Source organism: Pithys albifrons, chromosome 2 (genome assembly GCF_047495875.1).
Source record: "Pithys albifrons albifrons isolate INPA30051 chromosome 2, PitAlb_v1, whole genome shotgun sequence".
NCBI classification, from domain to species: Eukaryota; Metazoa; Chordata; class Aves; order Passeriformes; family Thamnophilidae; genus Pithys; species Pithys albifrons.
Genome location: NC_092459.1, coordinates 85,992,775 through 86,013,518, shown reverse-complemented (window position 1 = coordinate 86,013,518; position 20,744 = coordinate 85,992,775). Strand labels below are relative to the sequence as shown.

At 37.9% G+C, this 20,744-nt stretch overlaps 1 protein-coding gene across 1 annotated transcript in view; it reads right to left on the bottom strand.

The window, feature by feature from the left end:
• Nucleotides 1–3,610: 3,610 nt before the first annotated feature.
• ZFAND3 (zinc finger AN1-type containing 3) overlaps nucleotides 3,611–20,744 on the bottom strand; it is a 137,349-nt gene continuing 120,215 nt past the window's right edge. The window contains exon 7 of the mRNA XM_071576688.1: nucleotides 3,611–6,299. Coding sequence (XP_071432789.1) covers nucleotides 6,145–6,299 — 155 coding nt within the window. The 3' untranslated portion in view covers nucleotides 3,611–6,144. The remainder of the gene's footprint in view (nucleotides 6,300–20,744) is intronic.

Here is a 20,744-nt window from a genome sequence, read left to right as displayed (position 1 = left end):
ATCATCTTCCTCATGCTGGTAATGTTAACAGATGCCTACAGGAACTAGGGTAGATGGAGCTTTCAGGAATCTAAAGCAAATGTAGCATAAACACTGCAGAAGGAGAAGGTGAGGGGGGGAAAGATAAATTCCTGCTAGAACGATTTTAGCTTAACTCTAGCTCAGCCTCTTTTCTCCTTTCTCTAAGAGTCTTGCAGCTCTTTGCTCCTTTGAAAAGCAGAGAGATGAGACTATAAATGTTTCACATTTAGCTTGCTTAATGCACCAGTGCTGATCATGCAGGCCTACTTCAAGGGATGATACAATGTAGTGTGGGGTTTTTCTGTTTATTTTTTAAGGATTGGTTCTTAAGAGCCCTTGAACAATGTAAGAGGACAAAACCACCCCAACAAGCGTTCCTTCCAAGACCCCTGAAGAAAGCTCCTTTCGGTGTTGCATCTCTGAGAGGATGATTTCAATACTTTGCTTTCAGGGATGTCAACATTTTTTTTTCTAAAAACCTTCTAGTTCAAATGTGGTTTTCCATCTTCCCTGAGTATGCTAGCAGAGGAAGGAAAGTGTCTTCTGCAACTCCGAAAAGACTAAAGGGGACCAAGCAACATAGAAACAGTGGGTGTCATCTGTCCTTTCGTGTGAAAGGAGAGCCGACAAACAAGAATAGGTCTCTATAATTTTATTCTCATTACTTACACAGTCACTGCACCGTGCTACAAGTTATTAACTCACAGCATCCTACTGCATGTTATTAGCTTCGCACAAACCTAGCAGAAAGGAACATTCTGCTTATGGTTAAACCACTGCCACCAACACTTGCTATTATCAGAAGAAAAAACCCCTTTTGTTAGAGGATGCAGTCATCATTATCATCTTTTAAAACTATATATAATTTCAATAATCTTTCCTAATGCCTCAGATGCATGTATTGAATTTGAAATAATTTACAGTTAGTCTTATAAAGTTCTGCCTGTTTTTCTTCTAAAGAAAATAGCAGCATATTGCAAAATAGGAAGGTCCATTAGTAAAATATGTAGTTATTACTAAATAATCCATCAAAAATGTTTACTAATTATGACGGTCCCATGTCAATTCTTTGCATATAATATATGTTGCAGAATTTACTCAGACAAACTCTATACAGGTATATTCACAAAGATAAAGCAAAACGTTTTCCTGTAGTACCACCTGAAAAATGTTGGTGCTGTTTGGCAAGTAATTATCTGCCTCTTTACTGTTTTATGAGCTGAGCTGACTTGAAGAGAAAGGTGGACGTGATCACTAAGCACTCATCACTTTGCATCCTCTGCCTCCTGCTTTCATGCCCTCTTTCCTCCTGACTTCAGACTGGAAGATGAACCGTGCAGAGTTTATGGGAAGAACTGCAGCTCCAAATCCCCACAGCCCAACATCCAGAAAAGGTAAATTATGTCTGCATTGTGTTTCAGTTAACGGAAGAAATAGCCTGTCACTGCAGTAAAACACAAGGAGGTTGTCACTTTTATAGACCAACATCCATATTTTAATCTGCCTGGACTAATGTGCAGAACAAAGTTGATGTTTTCTTTTTTTTTTTCCTGTGGGGAGTACTGAAAAGCCAAAAAGAGGAATATTCAGGCAGAACTACTTTCCACTGCCCAGCTGCACATGCTGACTGCCTCAGCAAACAGGAAAAATGAATGAAGACTCAGGAAGACAGTCCTTCTCACTGATGTCTTTCAGAACTGGTATTTGAGTGGCTCTTTACAGCAGCAGCAAAGTTTGTTATCCCAAACCAGCTGCTGAAAAGTGAGAAATAAAGCCCACTGTTGCCAAAATTCATAGTGTAAAATGTGCACTGAGAATAGATTTGAACAATTTACTTACACGATCTTTTTCCACGGTGGTCCTTTGTGTAGTAAAGTATATACAGACACAGTCCTAAGTAAGCGTAAGATTATGAACTGCGTGCGCCAGAACTGTATCCTTACACAGCACAAAGCACCTCCTGCCACAACAGCTTTTGTGTTGGACCACAGCTAACTAATGTTTATATTATTTTTGTTCTGTGTGCACAATTCTAATCAGGTATTTGAGTAAGGAAATAAACCATCTGGTGCCAATAAATACAGTTCATTTTAAGTGCTGTCTTAAATGCTTCCATTTGTTTTCTAGGTATAAAAGTTTCCATGAGAATACAAACTTATTTCCAGCATGAATTGGCTACAAGCTCATTGTTACATTAAGGGATTACTTTGATTAGACCTTCTCTTTGCTGTTCCTCTGATGACTGACAATTTCAGTAACTACAATGCAGCAAAGAGAATGTTAATTCACTTGTCTGCGCACTTAACTGTCTACACATCAACTGTGGGGACAGGTGCTGTCAGATATTCCACTGGCACAGTTTTTGAAGTCTATTATAAAATCTGTATTTTTATGACTCCGTTAGTATCAGTTTTCCTCCCTGATGAGTCTTTGTACTGAAATAATAATTGTAAGATAACAAAAAGTGCTTTTATCCCCTAGAGATTTATATCTAAGTTGTAGTATAATCACAGAAGAAATTGCTGATTCCAGAATGAACTGAACACCACAGAGTACAAAGCTAAATATAAAAAGGACATTGTATTCACTAGGCCAGGGGATTACAATTTGTCCAGAAGAAAAGTCATGCAAAATTCAAGTTTTGAGTGTATTTATCACCTTCCATTGAGTAGATAAAAGCAGTTAGTATTAGTTTTGGACTGCTATAATTGCACCAGGACTCTTTTCGGGGTGTTGCCTGTGCAGTACCGACGAGTAGCTCCTGTTCTCAGGCACCTCACGTTACGGTTACGCTGCTGCTCATTCAAGACAGAGTGGCTTCAGAACAGAAAGAGCTGCAATTAAGGAGAGGCTCTGGCACAGCAACCTTCACAGGCAATTCTTATTTTTCCTTGAAGCCCTGGCTCACACCCAGTTGTAGGTCTGAAACTTGATGAAAAGGCAGAGCTGTTTTATGTAACTTACCTTTACTAGACCACAGCCATCTTGTTCAAGAATCATGCACAGTTTTATAATTAAGCACCCCATGAATTTGAGAAAAAAAATCAGTGTATGTGTCCCATAAATCAGGCACAATTTCAACTCCAAACAATTTTCAAAATTTTTTAAAAATAGTTTTATATTCTCATTGCTTCTAATACAATAAACTGTTTTTAATAAGCCTTGTGTTTCTAGCATCTAATCAATTAAGAAACAATAGTTATTCCTCTCTTTATCCATTATGAATACAGCCCACCATGGTCTGGAATACAGCTACTCTGGGTGAAGTTGTCAAAGTGCACAAAGAATATTTAAGACATTTTAATGCCAATGATATAGTATACAGTATGCATTTGACTTAAAAAGTATGCACAACTTATTAATTACTGGATCTAACCTCAAAGTTAATGGAGCAAATTTGCTATAGTAGATTTGCTTACAAAACAAATCACTAAACTCAAACGCTATCCTTCCCTTCTAAATCAGCAGAAAATCCTGTCCACCTTTCCCCAATTGTAAATTCAGCTTGAAGTTACTGACCTAATGTTGCTATTTTCCCCACTCATAACTTTTACATGAATTTACAGCAGAAATGGTGCAAAACAGCAAGACCTGTTAGAATAGGCAGAAAGGAATTCAAACTTTAATCTGATTGGTTTAATTTTTTAGCATGAGGAAAAAGAATAAAGTTACAAGGTTCTTTTAATATTTTCACAATGTTAAACTAAAACTGAGCTCTAGGCTACATGTGTAAGTAAATCTAGAACACAAAAGGGTTAAATAAGATCTTCTCTTAAGATACAAGAACTTAAGCTTTCTTTACGTTTAACAAACTTCACAGAACAGATACTGCAAAGGAACAACCCCCTCCCCAACTTCTTGTTTAAAGTGAACATTGTCCATAATTCACATGAACTTGAAGTAGTGTTCTCTCAAGAGTCACCTTGAAACCATCTGTGCACTTGTAATGAGATTAAAGAGAATATTAAGGAGGAACAAAGTAGCATCTTCAGTATTAATGCAGAAAAGTCTTGTGTATCAATCAGAATGCCCATCAAATGCTGGGATAAGATTTTGTATGAAAAGAAAGTGCGTATCACAGCAGCCTCCAAAAGACATGTTTTTTTAAATTCCTCATGTCATATGTAAATAATATTCTTGGACAGATCCCCTCACTAGGACCCTTTCCTGAAAATGCAGCACATTACAGAAGATTTTGCTGCTGATTTCATATTACTGAATAATAACAAGAAGAAAAAAAAACAGCTTGCCTTTTGGATAGCTTGCATTTATGATGATGGGACACTTCTGATTTTCTTCATGGTTAATTAATGCTAATACAGTCAGATGCTGCGTGTGTGTGTGGAGAGACATACGTATGTGTGTGTATATATATACGTTTATTTTTTTTAATTAGTTGTCTCCTTGTTAAATGTTCCTAACTGGCTACCAAAGTAATAATATAATTTGGCTTATAATGAGTTAATTACTTGTAACAAGTAGAATGGAGGATGACTCATACAAGTTCACTCCCAAAACGGGTTTTTCGGTTTTTCAAGTGACATCTTACTTCACACCGGCCCCCCTCCCTGCCCCCGATGTTTTAGATCTGCCCAGTATTTGGAGATGAGACAGTCTTTCCTTCCCTCAGGTCTTCTTACAAATTTAGCCACTTGTTAATAACTTACTAATAGACTGAGAAGTTAACTTCATTCAGGATTAAGCTGGGCAACCTCCGTACAAATCCTTTTTACCTGCAAAAACCCTTCATGCAGCAGGAGACAGCCCGATTATGATGTCTTGCTTTTTTGTTTCCAAACTGACAAAACTGGTGCAATTCGGCTCAGCTAAGCGTGACATACCATAACACACAACCATAGGTCTAACCAGATCCAGAACGTTCTACTCCATGTAATGCTTTTCACATCCACTTGCTATACTTGCTTTGCAGGCAGAGGTTTTCGTGAGAGCGTTCAGCTGCATAGAAGGAGGGCTGGTAGAGCCCATCTGATTATCTCATTGACACTCTGGACGTGAGGAACACAAACTCGTTCTGATAAAAGGGTGTTTTACAGGTTGTTCCCCAATACTGTTACTGAATTCCGTTTGCTACAAAATGTCCTTTTTTTCCCCAATATATAAGTCTAGCTACAGAAAGTCAGTCTGTAGAATCCAGCCATGGCTACTGTGCTGTGAATTAGCCTTATTTGATCAATTATCAGATACCTGCACTTAGCAAAAGGCAAACAAGAGCCAATCAGGTTTCGGCCGGTGGGAATGGCTGCACTGCTCAAGGTATGTGGAACCTGTTCACACAATGCGTAGAATCTCTGTGGATGTCATGTAAAAAGTATGCACCATTTACTGCCCCAGGATGGAGTTGGCTTTAAAGTGAGATCATAATTTAACAAAGAAAAAAAGAAAAAACAACAACAAAAAAAAAAAAAAAACCCTGATAGGTTCTTTATAGTAAGATACATATAAAAATTTTTCATAAGAATCTCTGTCCCCCTTTCTTTTTGGCTTCCTGGGAAGAACCAGAAAGGTGTTCCTACCCCAACAGAATCCCTGATGCTGGTGACACTGCCTAACTCAAAAGCCACACGTGATGAAGGCACGAGTGACCAGTCAGGTCTTCTGGGCTTAAGCAGCTGCAGTTGCTGCTCTTAGTAGTATTTCACCTCCTCAGGATTCACTAGCAGTGAAGAGGTGAAAGGCTGCACATTAAACAGTTTGTCTGAAAGCCATGTGCATAGCAAACTTTTACACCAGCTTCTATACAACTATTTGTTTTAACTCTGCAGCTGGAATGTTTCCAGCATAAGGCTTTTAGAGTGACTCCAGCAATAACAGAAGCCTTTGGATTTTTCTTGCTTTGTTTAAATCCACTAGCCATACTCAAAAATAATAATTCTTCATGTTTTATTTTTATACGGTGGCTAGCAGGCACCTTAGTAACCAGCCAGAAATCAATTTCAACCACCATCAACCCCTAAACTACAGTACCAGGACGGTTGGCTAAAGAAAGGAAACTGATTGGCTGTAGTCTGAAACTTGCCTAGTACAAGGTGTCTGGCTGACTTTGTCCTAAATAAGGCTAACATTAGTGAACTAAGAGAACAGCATTTGGTTGCAGTCTTGCACTCAGGAACATCCTTCGCCAATGCGTTGGCAAGATCTCCCTACTTTCCGATCCAGTTTCACCATTTTCAGAATGGCTTCCTCACGCCCACGTCCCATGTGGTCAAACGTGCAGTCATGCTGTTCGGGCAGGCGATGTAACATACAGAACACGTAACCTGCCGTGGGAAGGGAAACAAAAATACAGTCAGGAACTCACAGTGGCAGAATCTTACCTGGATCAGAAGTGAAGGCTCTCCACCTACTGGGGGACTACTCAGTTCTCAAAAATTAATGTCAGCTTAAAGGTTTTACTTACCTTCCTTACAGGGTATTAACAAGTATTTGATCATTTACTGCGTTTTGTCACGTATTTATCAACATATTACCAAAGCTCAAGTTGTATTAGATTTGTGGGGTATTTTGTCATCCTCTCATGTTACAGGGAAAGCCTCCAAAATCACCTAAGTTAGGTATGCCCAGATAGTAACAAAGCTAATGCTTTTGAATTTTGATTACCTTTTCTGAAATGTTTTCTACTTTCAAGTGCAGTTGGTTGTCATTTGTGAAATTCATTCCTATAGTACTCCAGGCTGAACTCCCAAGAAAGCATTCAAGTCATGACTGTTAAATTTAAGCACCTTTCTTCCTCCTCACTGCCAATGTTGGCAGTGACTGCAAGAGAGTTCAATGCTCCTTCACTATTCCAGTTTTCAAAAGCTTCTCTTTGTGAACTGTTCTGACACTAACCACAGGGGGGAACAGGCATTTGACACAGGGCCATGTCATGCCACATCATCTTGCTCTGTAGCTGAAAAGATGTAAGTTATTTCTCTTTGTCTAAAGCTAGTCAAGATTATTCAGCTTTCCAGGGAGCATGTGACTTAGAAACATGTCAATACTTTTTCCTGCAGGTGAGGAGGGCATCTACCAGAGCCACTACTTTCTAGACTACAAAGGAAATCAGCTTTTTATTTCTTTGTCCCTAACACTTTGTAACAGTAAAGAAATTGCCTCAAGTTTCCTACCTCCAAAAGGAATGTTAACTAGCAATAAGTACTATTAAGATGATGTAGTAGGGAAAAGAGTTACACAGTTACAGGGCTCATGCCACCGCATAGGAAACGAAGCACAGCATTAACTATACTGCAGTATTTTTCCTGTCTGGTGCTGCAAAGGGCAACACTCTGCCTCTAACTTGAATGTTTTACATTACTGCTGCTCCTTGAATGCTCAAAAGACATTAAGTCCACAAAATTATGGTATTGGAGAGATGGAGAAGGATAAAAATGAGTGAGAGAATGATTGTGTATTTGTGCATATAGACACACACACATATATATATAAAAATATATAAATATGTGTGAACTATTTCAAGTTCCTGGATTATAAAACAGCCTGTTGTTCTCTCCTGCAATTGATATCTTTGTATTAGGGTGATTGTTAAAAAAATAGGGAGGGAAAAAGTATCACACATGGAACAGAAAAAAGAAAAGAAAAGAAAAGAAAAACTGATTTATCTTTGCTCTTTGTTTCAGTAGCACCAGGCTATGAAAAGACATGACTATTATCTCTGGCTGGCTTTGAAACCCAGTTCTAGGAACAAAGCAAAAAGGACAAGTTTTCTGTATTGGTATATATGATTCAGAAATATGGATGGAAACATGCAGATTGAATTGATATGCATCTTGCCCCCTGTGATCACTGCCTCTACTTCAATCTTGGTCTGGGTCATACCACACTTAAATGTGACAAATACCTTTCTTGAGGTGCCAAAAATTCAAAGACTGATGGTTAAAATGAAAACATCCTTGGTCTGTAGTTTCAATACTGAACAGGCATTTCACTCAATTCTTTCTCACATGGTCTGAAGGCTTTCCTGACTTCTTGAAATAAGATTTCAAATTGCTGAACCAATGTCCATTGCAGGTACAAGAATACGTAAATACCTAAAAAGACAAGCTCGAAAACCAAGATCATGATCTTATCTGCAATGATTGTGTAAGAAGCAGGTGCAAGAAACCCTGCAGATACAGACTGGGCAGGAGGCGTCTCACCCCTTTCTATGTAAAAACTGTTTTAAAGTCCTAATGGTTTTAGAGAGCCTTTCCAAACAGTTAACAAGCATATGCAGAAATGCTTTCTAATGCTATCTAAAAAAGATCTTGAAAATTTATACAACCTTTTACATTGCTTCAGCAAGATCCTTTTGACAGTTCTAAAAATTTAGTAAGAAAGTACATATACAACCTGATTTATCACTTTTGAACATGAGCTTTCAATTCTCACCTTCTACAAAGTCTCCTGCCTCTTGCAGACCAGCATAACTTCACGGTGTTCCTTTCACCCCCAATATAATCTGTTCTGTTCTCTGCCGTATCTTCATTTCTTTTTTTGAGCATCTGTTTTCACCTGGGAAAATCTGTACTGTATGCTACATTTATTCCACATGACACACTATTTTTTTTTGTTAGTCAAGTTTTTTTTATGCATTCTTTAACAGAATCTCAGTAGCTGTCCACAAAGGAATGCCAGGTGATTTTCATTTTCCCAGAGTATTGGAATAGTATTTCTAATTTCAGCAACTGAATTATCTAAACCTGTTATTAATATATGTATTTAAATATGTACTGATAATTAGAACAGATAGTACCTAATGAAAGAATACCCAATGACATTTGGAATGTTACTAAAATAGTTTTGCATATATTGGCTGATCTTAAGGAAGGGAGTTTATTCATGTTGAATTAGCAATGCAGATCTTCTGGAAATTCCATTTCCAAAAAGAGAATTCAGATCTTTAGTCTCATTGCTTCAAATGCCTAAGTCACTTTGAAGATTGGAATTTGTATTTTTCTCGGTTTTATTTAAAATTTAAAGGACTTCTAATCACTGTTACATAGTAGCTAATTGAGTGACAGTAGTTCTGAACGTTTTTTCATTAGTTCTGAGTAGATATATTCAATCAAGTTATTACTGCTATATTCACTCTATGCTGCTTCAGTGGTTTGGAAACCAGAGAGGACATTCTGTGCTCTGCTGTGCACAGGTGCCTGATGTTGTATCAAAGCCACCAGTTTTTACAACAGTTCCATTATTAAGTTGTGTGTTCTTGGGCGGAAGGCCCATAAATCTACTTGTATTTTGATCCTTAAAGCCAATCCATATTTAGAGGAGAAACCTTTTCTCCTGAGAACTCTGCTTTTATAGTTATAAAATTAGTTAGATAAATTAACTCTTGTAGTGTATTTGCTGTTAGGTTCATTATGGGATGGTATCAAGTACAGGTTGCCTTCCCTAAAGGAATTTACTGTAGAAATGCTTCTTTTAGCACATTATAACTAGAAGACAAAATAAATTTCTGCTAGGGGAAAGAGCATTGGAAAAGGGAATCTATCTGCAACTAAAGTTTGTTTACCCAAGTCATCAACGAAAAACATGTCAGACTTCAACTCCAAGCACAGAAGATTTCGATCCAGTAAATGTAATAATGTATTTCACAGCATTCCAATTGTTGTTTTCTGATGTTAGAAGTAACCCATGTATCACCTGCTCCTCGGGTCTCAAATGCAAACATCTTGGAAAAACATTATGTAGTGCCTCAAAACATTTGAGCTCCTCTGAGCATCCCAGAAACCACTTCATAATACATCATCAAAAAATTCACCTCTATTTCAACACCAGAGCATTAATGGCTAAAGCTACAAAGCAATGTGCTATCTCTGTCTTAAGGAGGAGTCATCCAAAGGAAGCCCAAGAATGCACACAAGCAGCTGTGAAATTGCTTTCAGCATTCCTGAGGAACTTACTGGGAAAGGGCAGTTGGAGAGGACAGAAAACAAAATAGTCTCCCACATTCAAACCAGAGAATATTGCAGACCTACAGTTTACTGGATGTGGGTGATGATGAAAAACAATTGCTGCATGTTCACCGTTGCTACATTCAAGAGCACTAGTTAGATGCGAGTATGGAATGACAGTAAGCAAATATTTCAATTCAAACCTATGCCTAATTCTTAAGTTTTTGTTTTCAAATTCTAAAATCAGTAAGCAACTAAAATACCAATAAAATGATACATGAAGCACCAGAAAAAAAATCAACTAAGTGGCACAACACAAAAAGTCAGATTGTAATTTTTGTGGGCCCCCGATTTTATTAGAATTCCTTTCTTTCTGTTAACAGAAAGTAGTCAGACTTTCTGGAATGTGGCATAAATACCCAGCAACTGGATTACTGCAAGCTGCTAATGCAGAAGCACAGCACACTGGTGGACTACTCTAGTGGATGTCCTTAGTCAGGCATGGAGTCCCACAGTTTTCTAATGTACTTCTGGAGAACATCCCACTGCTATATAAAATATGTAATAAATATAATGATCCCTATCATGTGAATAGCACTGTGATAGAAAGGATGCTCCTTTTTCTCCCATCCAGAGATTCTGGTCCTGATCACATTGATAAGACATTCAGAAAGCTGTTAAAAGAAGACAGATTTGTTTGAGAGTATGGTTTAGAAAGTAGTGCAAGCGCCAACAAAGCTTATTAAAGACTTACACAGCTTACACATTTACAAAGTGACTTTAAAGCATCCCCTTTGGAAACATCTTGATGTGTATTACCTAGAAGGTTGTTTGCATGCTGCCACAATTACCCTGTATTCATTCAGTATTCATACTTTGGTTTTATAAGAATAGGGAGCATTTGAACTCTACCATAAAGTGCATGTGTCACATGGTTAATTCAGTAGCTCTGTCTACCAAAGAAAACCAAACCTCACTTATGTAGAGGTACATTTTTGTGGTTCTGAAAGCTAAGCCATTGAAATATCACTGCTGACAGGAAAAGACAAAGCCCTTAATTACCAAGTCTCATCAATCATCTTAATTATATTCATACTAAACATTTATGTTTTCGTTGCATGCACTGACCGCTCTGAAGGTTTAGCTTTCTATACTACAATGACCCCTTTTGATTCATTTAAAGAAACTCCCACTCGTAGGTAAAAGAAAGTACAGTCAATATTACCATAAAAATTGGAGATGTTGATACTTCAGAATCATCTTACCTGCCCACTAGTATTGGCATTTATCATTTCCATTCCCAAGTCAAAAGTCAGAAGTTCAAAATTGTCAGAATTTGCAGCTTCCACCATTTCCAAGCTATTTAATAAACAACCTGTTTGTATAGAGCCCTATACAAAGCCTATTCCAAAGTAGTCTTAATAATGACATAGACATAATCCTGTACAGAATTCTGTGCTGTGTCCTTTGACTTTGCATTCCTCACAAGAATTTACTTCTCTTGTAAATGTGAAATTCTAATCAACAGATGTTCAAACAGAATTTAAAAATATCTTGTAACTTAAAAGTTGAAGATGCTGTAAAAATTCTTTATCAAAAGTATGTAACAAGGTATGTGTGAACTATAATCAGTTTAGTGCAAGAAGAGATTTTAACATCTCTTAAAAGGTGAACATATCTACAGGATATCACAGAGCACAGCCAAGCCAGGCAGATCAGCCAGCAGAGAAGATCAGCTCCTGCCGTGATTCGTGCTGCTGCAGCGCTGCTGAGAATAATTGGACATCATTCTCTGAAAGTGCCTACTAAGCCCCAAAACAACGGTTATGCATCTCTGCCACCCTTTCCAACTGGAAAAATGATTTAGTATGTTGCAGATTATACTAACAATAAAGGTATCTTTAAAAAGCGTGGGAGGGAAATATTTTTCTTTTTTTAAAGACATGAAATAGGTAAGAAGTGAATGGAAGAGCAGAACAAATAGCTACCAACATACAAACCAAGCTCCTAAAGGCTTGTACATAGACTAGCTCAGAAAACACTTGCTCTCTGGATTTCAGTATAATCCAGCTTGCTCCCCTGGTGTTCTGCAGATCATTCAAAAAGAACATGCAGTAATGAATGACATGAAAGAGCACTATAGTGCAGACTAGCAAAACTTCCAGTGCAATTTAAAAGTACTGCTGTTTTACAATACAAATATATTCTAGTCTGCTGATATCGTGTACTATTCTCCTTCTAGAGAGCTCCATTCTTGCATATACTCTAATTATCTCTTCTCTCTCTTCTTTGGGGAATGCTGGCATTGTCAGCTTTCATTTCACACCTCAAGGAAGTTTCAGTTTTACTGACATTTTCTATAAAACCAAACCAAATCCCACCAAGTTAAACAACAAACTTTTAGAAATAAACTCTTCTCCTGTTTCCCTTTCCCAACTCTGCAAGTTGTCATGGACTTTGATTAAGTGCTAACAGTAAGTTGGTTGGGAATCTTGTCATTCATTTCCAAGGGGAAGTGGGGTATAAGCCACGTTGTGGTGGAGCTTTTTAACCAGACAGATGTATTTATTAAAACTCCACAAAATACTGCTTCAGGCAGTCCTTTCTGTCATTTCCCCTCCAAAATGATTGGATGGTGAATATTAACCTCTAAGTGGTCAAAGTTAGAAGTCTCTAAATATCAAAGCATATTACCTTAAACATTGCTCTCAAAGCATTTCAGTTCCATGTTTCTTCACAAACAGCACAGCTGCAAAAGATTCATGAAACATACAGTAGGAAGAAGTGCACTTTTCCTATTAACTTATTTTTCTAACCATTTGCTTGAGCACTGCAACCTACCTTTCAATATTTCCTTCTTTATATAGATCGTTGGTACTTACTCCTGACTACCAAAATGATCAACAACTGAATCAAAGAGAGCAAAATGAAAGAGGTGGTGTTAAGACACCTTAGAATGTTTCTTTTACACTGGCAATCTGTCCCTAGGACTGGACATGCAACTTGGGACTTCCATCGTGCTCTTCAGTGAGTGCTAATCTCAGGTTTCCTGCTGGAAGCACACAGCTCTGGGCTATCTCTGATGCTACATACAATTTTATGTCTGAGACTCTGGGTGCTTATGAGATGCTACAAATTCATTTTGTTTTTCTACTGCTGAGTTTATGCTTAGGACAAAAGAAGGGAACAAACATTTTTTTCCCCTTCTTCCTCCAAAAAGAGGGTAAAGCGGTATGTATGCATCTGCATTAGAAACCAAAAAAGCTATTTGTGAAAAGAACTGGCTAAGAAACAAATGGAAGAAATTCTATACAAAAGAGAGAAGATATAATCTTAATACTGTAACAGCCACTGGACAGGTATGGTTAAAGATTCTGTGACAATTCTTTAGACTGCAAGGAAAAGACTTGGTATTTCCAAGTTTAGTCACGTCCAACCTGTGTTTCAAAGTGTCTTCTGTCTATTTTCTTTAAGATCATAAGCCTGGGAAGCTGGTTTAGGGAGCACACCAGAGATGCAGTTTTGCACTGTGGAGACTCTGCAAACCAACTACATTTTATCCCAATTTGTGCTAATTTCAAATATACTTTCCTATTTATCTTACTACTTGCACATAAAGCTGTCAAACTGTTTTTTTCTACATTAAATGTGACACAAATTTTGAACAGACATTTTTATATCACTTGAGGACAGAGAACATGATGATTTTTTAGGTTTTTTTTGAATTAACAATTCTTAAGGAGGTTCTACATAAGACACTATTCCATTCCTCAACTTTGGAACTAAGAAGAACACAAAAGAAATTTTCCTCCTCTTTCTTTTAAAGACAGTGTATTTGGAGTGTGAAAAATTAAGACATGGCACTCTTCTAGACTCAAGTCCTACTTTTGCTCCACAGAAGCAGGGAGCATGTTCGGGAACAGAATGGAGGTTTTCAGATTATTTCTGAATTTCACAGAATCCTCAATGAATCAAAGTCATAAATACAGTACATCTGCTTTGTAATAGTAAGCTGCCACTAGAAAATGTTTGCTGTGGGTGAGGTCTGACTGAATACTGCCCGTCTCAGTCAGGATTGTATCTCAGTTGTGTCATGTACTAGAAAAAAAAGATGGTTAAATGTTTTGATTTGGATCAAGTATTTCTCTTCTGTACAGAACTCATGCGCGTACGAGTAAATACTTCTGCATCCCAACTACTTCACCCACTACAGATTTGTGAGTTAAGGCCAGTATCTACTGGGGAGAGACTAACAGAGCAACTTAGGCTGATTACTCCCATGGATACACCGTATCATCAATATTCACTTCCAAACTGCTTTATACCTCAGCAGTCACTGACATACACATTTCATCTGTAGGCTCCCCTTCCAATCTTACACCCTGTCCTCACTTTTCCACCTGAGTTGCAATCCACGGCAGTCGGACACAAGCAGTAGTTGTGGCACCACAGGCTGACTCACCAGCTGAGCACAAATGCTGGGTTACCACTCTTGAGAAATGTCTATAGAACCGGGCTCCGTTCCCGGATCATCTACGGTAACGTCAGGATGCAACTTGCCAGAATACAGCATTTTAATTTGTCATGTAATCTGTCAATATAACTGAAAGAAACATTTTTCATCAAAAGGCTTGTGCAAGTGTTGAAGCATAAAGACAGGAAAAAAACCCCAACCAAAACAGGTGAAATTTAATTTAACAAGAGAATTTTTAAAGAAATTGCTCCCAACAAACTTACAGTATCTACAGAGGTGCCAGACAGTGAACACCAGTGACTGACTAACTTGAGGGAGAAGAAAAGCTAGGATCAAAATTAAAAGTTTAGGTATGTGAAAAGAGTTTCCTTTTTTGAACAATTGTGAGATCTTGCAATGATGTATTCAAGAGAAATTAGCATCACTGCTACACTTGTAAAAGGAACACTCATTGTCACATTTAGAGGACCAAGAAGAACACAATGAAATAATACTGCATTGCCTACATCATTCCTAGTTTCAGAAGGTAATATCCTGCAGAATGTGGGAGAATTAATCCAAAAAACAGAATATGCAGTAAAAAAGCAGAGTTAGCCAAAAAGGCCTCCTGGTGTCCAAGGGTAGACAGTTAATAAAGTAGAGGTAACCATACTAATAGGTAACACGACAGTAAATGCTAGTACTACTATAAAATTGGATTTTTCCATAGGCTATACCAGCATATAAAGAAACATTTGTTTCCTACTGAGCATAGTTAGATTTGAGAAGTGTGAATCTTAAAAAAAAGGTGTCCTGAGAAAGGGCAGGTGGATGACAGAGCTATCCCAGCATCAGTGCAGGGACTTGTGCAGTGTTTAACACTTCCAAAAGAGCTACATGAGCATTAATACTTCTAGAATTCTCTACACCCAGCCCACCTGAGCTAATGCACTTCTCCCAGAAGCTGAGGATTTAATTAAAAGCTGAAGTGTACCCAGTAACTTAATTAAAATAGCAAGCAATACTGAGTGATTCAATAATGTATGTGTATAATTCTGTTTAGCCCAATGAAAATGAAGGAAAGATAAAGCTACTAATAAAGAACCGTAATGAATAATGAAAGGGTCTACACTAACATACAGTACTTGTATGTTGTACTAATTCTAACAGTTCTCCTGGATCCTGTATGTATTTTGACTTCATCACATGCTGAATATGATTCCAGGTTTGACTTTCAGTGTATATCCTGAGTTGTATTATTTATGTCTTGGGTTTCAGTAGCTTTCTAGGGGTTGCACTATATTGATCTACAACTAGCTAGGCTTGCAGGCCAAATCACTGGAGAGAAGCAGCTCTATTTCTTTTAAACCTAAATAAAACATATTTTATGTCTTCATTCCCTATTTACACCTTATGTCCAGGGTCTCTGCTCCATGTGAGTCTTCTATTCCTGTATCCTCTTGCAATGTATGTCAAAAGTAATTCACCTTAACCATGGAAAATAGATCTCCTATTTATACCTTAAAGAAAAACAAATGCTTAGAGCAATGTATGCTTCCACTCTTCTTCTTTTTTTTTTTCAGAATATTCCCTGCTCCCTGCTTGTTCAGAGTATGGCAGGACCCATATACACCACTTGTGCATATACCTGCAAAACTTCCAGCAACTCAGGAGTGTTTAAGAGAAAACAGACACATACTGATCTTTAAGGCAATTTCCTTAGAACGTCCACAGCAAGCCAGTAGGGAACCAGGCAGTCTCAAAACTCAGTACCTACCTTCTTATACCTTAATTATGTAACTTAGGACCACAGGTGTCATTTTCCTTTAGCTAATTTTTTTTTTTTTTGGTAGGGAAAAAATATTCTAGTTCCTGGAAAGAATCCTCATTTTTCAAGCAAATTTTGACAATTCCTTTCAATATCCTTTTTCTCCTCCCAGTTCTGATGCTGCAATTGTTAGGTTCTTTGCCCACTTCTTCCTGTGAAGAATTTAGACTTTTCACCAACAAAATTCACCATTCCTCCCTACCTAAACCTTCCTGGTCAGTTGAACTACCTGTTCCTTCAGGGTTTTTCAGATTATTATGGCATATTTTTGAGCCTTCTGTGTCTGCTTCAAATATCAAGCACATTAGTAAAATCAGTACTGCTGTGTATAGACATTTGTTGACATACAGACAAACTGACTCACTCTGAGAGGGACATATCTTTCCTTTTGAGAACAGACTGCTGCAGCCTCTGACTGACCAGCAGAAGCTTTTTGTGTGCACAGTCCTGGTGAACCTGTAACAAATGCCTGTGACACTCTAGACAGATGAGAACACTGTAAAGAAAGAATTTTGATTAGAAAAGATAGAACACTTTGACCTTCAAAAATATTTTCTTTAACATCTGGCAGGTAGATGGCTATTATCTTCATTTTTCTGGTAAGAAAAAACAACTCAAAGACTGAGTAAATTATTTCCCTAAAGTACTGAAAGAGATGGAATTAGAAATAAGGTACTCCCAGACAGATTTTTATGTTGAAGTTCACTAGGCCATGTGTCAGAAGACAATTTAAAATTGCAACATCTTTTATTTTATGCATACAATTTGTTCTTCTGTAACCACAGCACTGATATGTAGGAAAGAGAAAATCTAATGTGGCACACAACAAATAAAATGCTTATTTTTTAACTCCTACTGTAGTTTCCATGCAAAACCCCCCTGAAGGTTATTTACTGAAGGACTTACCACATCAGTAGTGTTAAAATGAAACCACTTTTTGTTTTGTTTTTAAAAGAAGCATGCTACCTTGTTTGTTTAAGGGGAACCCGTGGACTTAAAAGAAGGACTACCCATTTCAGTTATTGACTGGGACTTGAGGAAGGTAACAGGCTTGGTATACATCACTAAAACAACATTGCCAAACCTTAGGTAGCAAGAAACTGAAATGGTAAAACAAATCAAAATGAGCACATGCTGTAAAAGAAACCCACATTAATTGAACAAGCTGGGGGAATACACTGGAGCCTCTTCAAAAGGTATTTCATGATTTCTAATTATAAGCAGAGCATGAACTCCATTTACACTTTTAAAGCTGTGGACAGCTTTTTTAAAACCTAGACGCTAAAGCACTTTTCTGGGTCCTACCTGTGGAATCCGTGAGGTACCAATTAGTCAACTACTTTTAACTGTTTAATTTCCAGTACTTTCAGAATACATATTACTCAGGAAGACCAAAATTAGTTAACATTTCCCATTCACTATCAAGTAAATTAGAATCTTGGGATAACATCTTCATAAAATAAAGCAAAAAACCTTGGAGTTCAAATTCCAACTTCAACAGGTTTTGTGTTATGGTGGGGTTTTTTAATACTTGTAACAATAAAAGCTAAGATGCTAGACATTACTAAAATGGCTACAGCAAAAGAACTATTCTGGGAGCAACTCCCTTAGGAGGAGAACAAAAGAGCTGAATATGGTACATCTTAAGGGCTAACAGTAAGACTTACCAGAGTTGTAGTACTTAACCAATTACTACTAAGATTGGTTGGTTTTTTTCAATACTTCTTACTGAACTGGTTGACTCATGATCTCCAGAAGCAGTGTGTCTATTTCATTTTAATCACTGGAAGTACATCTGTTATACCAATGACACCCTGAAGGCATTTTGGTTTACACCAGATAAACCTTATCCATCTAGAAGGTGAATTCACCAGCACCATTACAAATTCTCCTCCACAGAAATAGATTCCATGGAAATGGAACCATGATTTAATATTTTACCAAGGTTAAGAGAAAAAATTAGCCAAACATCTGTTGCATGACTTTGTGCAAAGATGGAGCAGCTTATCTACTTAAGTTTGTCTGTTTCTTCCCGTCTTTCTGAAGATTACTTCTAAATTAACTGAGTAAATCAAATCATTCAAAATTTATTTTGGCACAATCCAAACAAGTGCCTCATCTCCTGTGTTTATGCATCAGTAGCTCTGTTATACAACTTAAGAATGTGCAGCTGTTTTACTTCCACTTTTTTGATAACTGAATCATGGTGAGACTTGCTGCCATGGTTATCTGTAAAACAGGTACCGTCTTCTCCTGGCTAACAGAAATGTTCAGTGCTTGACAGAAGTCTGTTCTTTTCTGCCTCCTACCCCTCTGCCTAGCGGAAGACCAAAACAGAAGTAAAGCAACAATAATACCAAGAAAAGAATTTCAACAGGTTATTACAGATTTCTACAGAACTAAAATAAAAACAGAGATGTGGAAAGATAGGCACAGTAATTAGAAAGGAAATGTATGTCCTTACAGAGAAGCAATCCATGGTGGGCCCCAACCATGTGCTACACTCTCAATCCCATGTGTTCAGCAGCACGAGGCAGCACTCTGGCTAACCAGCCATGTTACACTGACTTCCTGGCTCAAAGTCTGACTGCTGTACAGGCCACTTGTGAGCAAGCATCCCTTCCAATCAAAAAACAGACAAACATCAGTACTTGCCAACATCAAATTAAAATTGCAAACCACCACATTTTGCCTTCACCCACGCCTGAGGTTAGTGCTCACTGCACAGTCTCCCCCAAGAGCAGCAGCAGGTACACAACTGTTCAGCCAATCTGTATTCTGGGAAATTTTAACGTTTTACAGGCACAACTTAGACCAGTAAAACTCCAAGAAACCTTTCCTGTCCATAAAGACAAGAAACACAGCTAACAACTGTTTGACTGGAATGCACCACAACTGAGCAGTTGTTTTTTTAAATGTGATCGAACTCAAAGGTTTCAGCATCTTCCCATCCTATTAAGTATCTAACGTGGCCAAAGAGCATGGAAAAACCTAAGATTCCTGTCTGGGAAGCACAGAAACCAATGTGCAACCTCTCTCAATGGCACTGCTACTGGAAGCTAAAGCAAGGCTTACTTTCCAGGGCCCATTTCTCACCACCCCACTGACCATCAAGAATTTCTGGACAGGTGGAGCATGAAGTACAGACATGCCCCTTTAGGGGCCTACAAGCAGCAAACCATTCTACACAAAAGCTGCTCCAGAGCTGGCACACTACTATTTTTTCTTTAATTGCTGACTAGAAGTGGATCTAATATGACAGATGTGAAATTCCTTTACTGATCATCTAGAATATCCTTGAATCTCCCACGCAATACCAACAAAAAGACCACTGCAGACTTCTGTGTGTTGGCTTTACAGAGAAAGTGGGACCAGAATCACTTTTTGCTGCAAAATGCTAAGATTCTGCAGTATAGGCGTGGTCAAGTAATTAAGGCTAGGCCTAGAAATGTATAATGTAATTTGCAAATAATCAACCTGCCTTTTTCTACAATACATTTCCAGACCTCTGTGTTATATAGCTACTTTCACTCACAAACTCCCTGCCCCTGCTTTAGAAGCAAGTTTGTGGTAACCTCCCAGTCACCACACCGTTGAGACAACAACGTAATTTTCAGATCAGAGATCACAGGAAATTGATTTCAGACTGCTTATAAAAATGCTGTAATGGAATGTAACTTGAAGAAAATAATTGGTGCAATTCTTTGATGATAAAACTGACACCTAAATCTAATGTTAAATAAACACATTATTTCAGTACAATCATTATCCATCATAAGACACTAAACCATTGAAAGGTTCATCCACCCCAAACTAGAGAACATTGCTGTCTGGAGAACACCTAAAAATGTTTCACAGGCAGCTGATTTTGTTCTAGTAGTGTTGATTTAAAGGTTATCCAGTCAGAGGCCCAAATGAGAATTCGTTTAAAAATTTCTCTTTTTCACTGAAGCTTGCAAGTGCAACAGCAATTAACAATTCCTATCACTTCTCCCAGTTTGCTGTGTGAAAAGGCTCAGAACTCGTCTTACAAATTGCTCTTTTGAAGATCAAAGGGAAACCGAATTTGTCTGTGTGTGCTCTGGATGAGTTTGTAATTTACTGGAACTTTCAGAGGAGGCTTGGCAGTACACTCGTTTGACAGCCCCAGGGTACAGGATTCAGGGGAGCTCTGTGACTCTTCCCTTCTGAGTTCCTTCCTTAGCTTTAATTGGCACCTCATTAGAAATTAATGAAAATGACATCCTCTGTTCTTCCTGCTCCGGGCATAGTATGCTACAAAAAGGCCCATCACAATTCATAACACATTCAATTTATACAGTGATGGCTCTTAAGCATTATTTATGAGATGTGAATTTCTTGTCAGCAGTTAATAACTTGAACAGAGCGGAAAAAGAATGAAAAAAAGATCTTGAGAGTATGTATGTATGAAAACAAACAAATCTTTCTACACCTGAAAAATGTTGTGTTTGAATTGCTGGAACTCCCTTTTCAGCTCTGAATTGTTTTTCTTCCCAGAAAAGCCCTGCAGCAGTGTCAAATC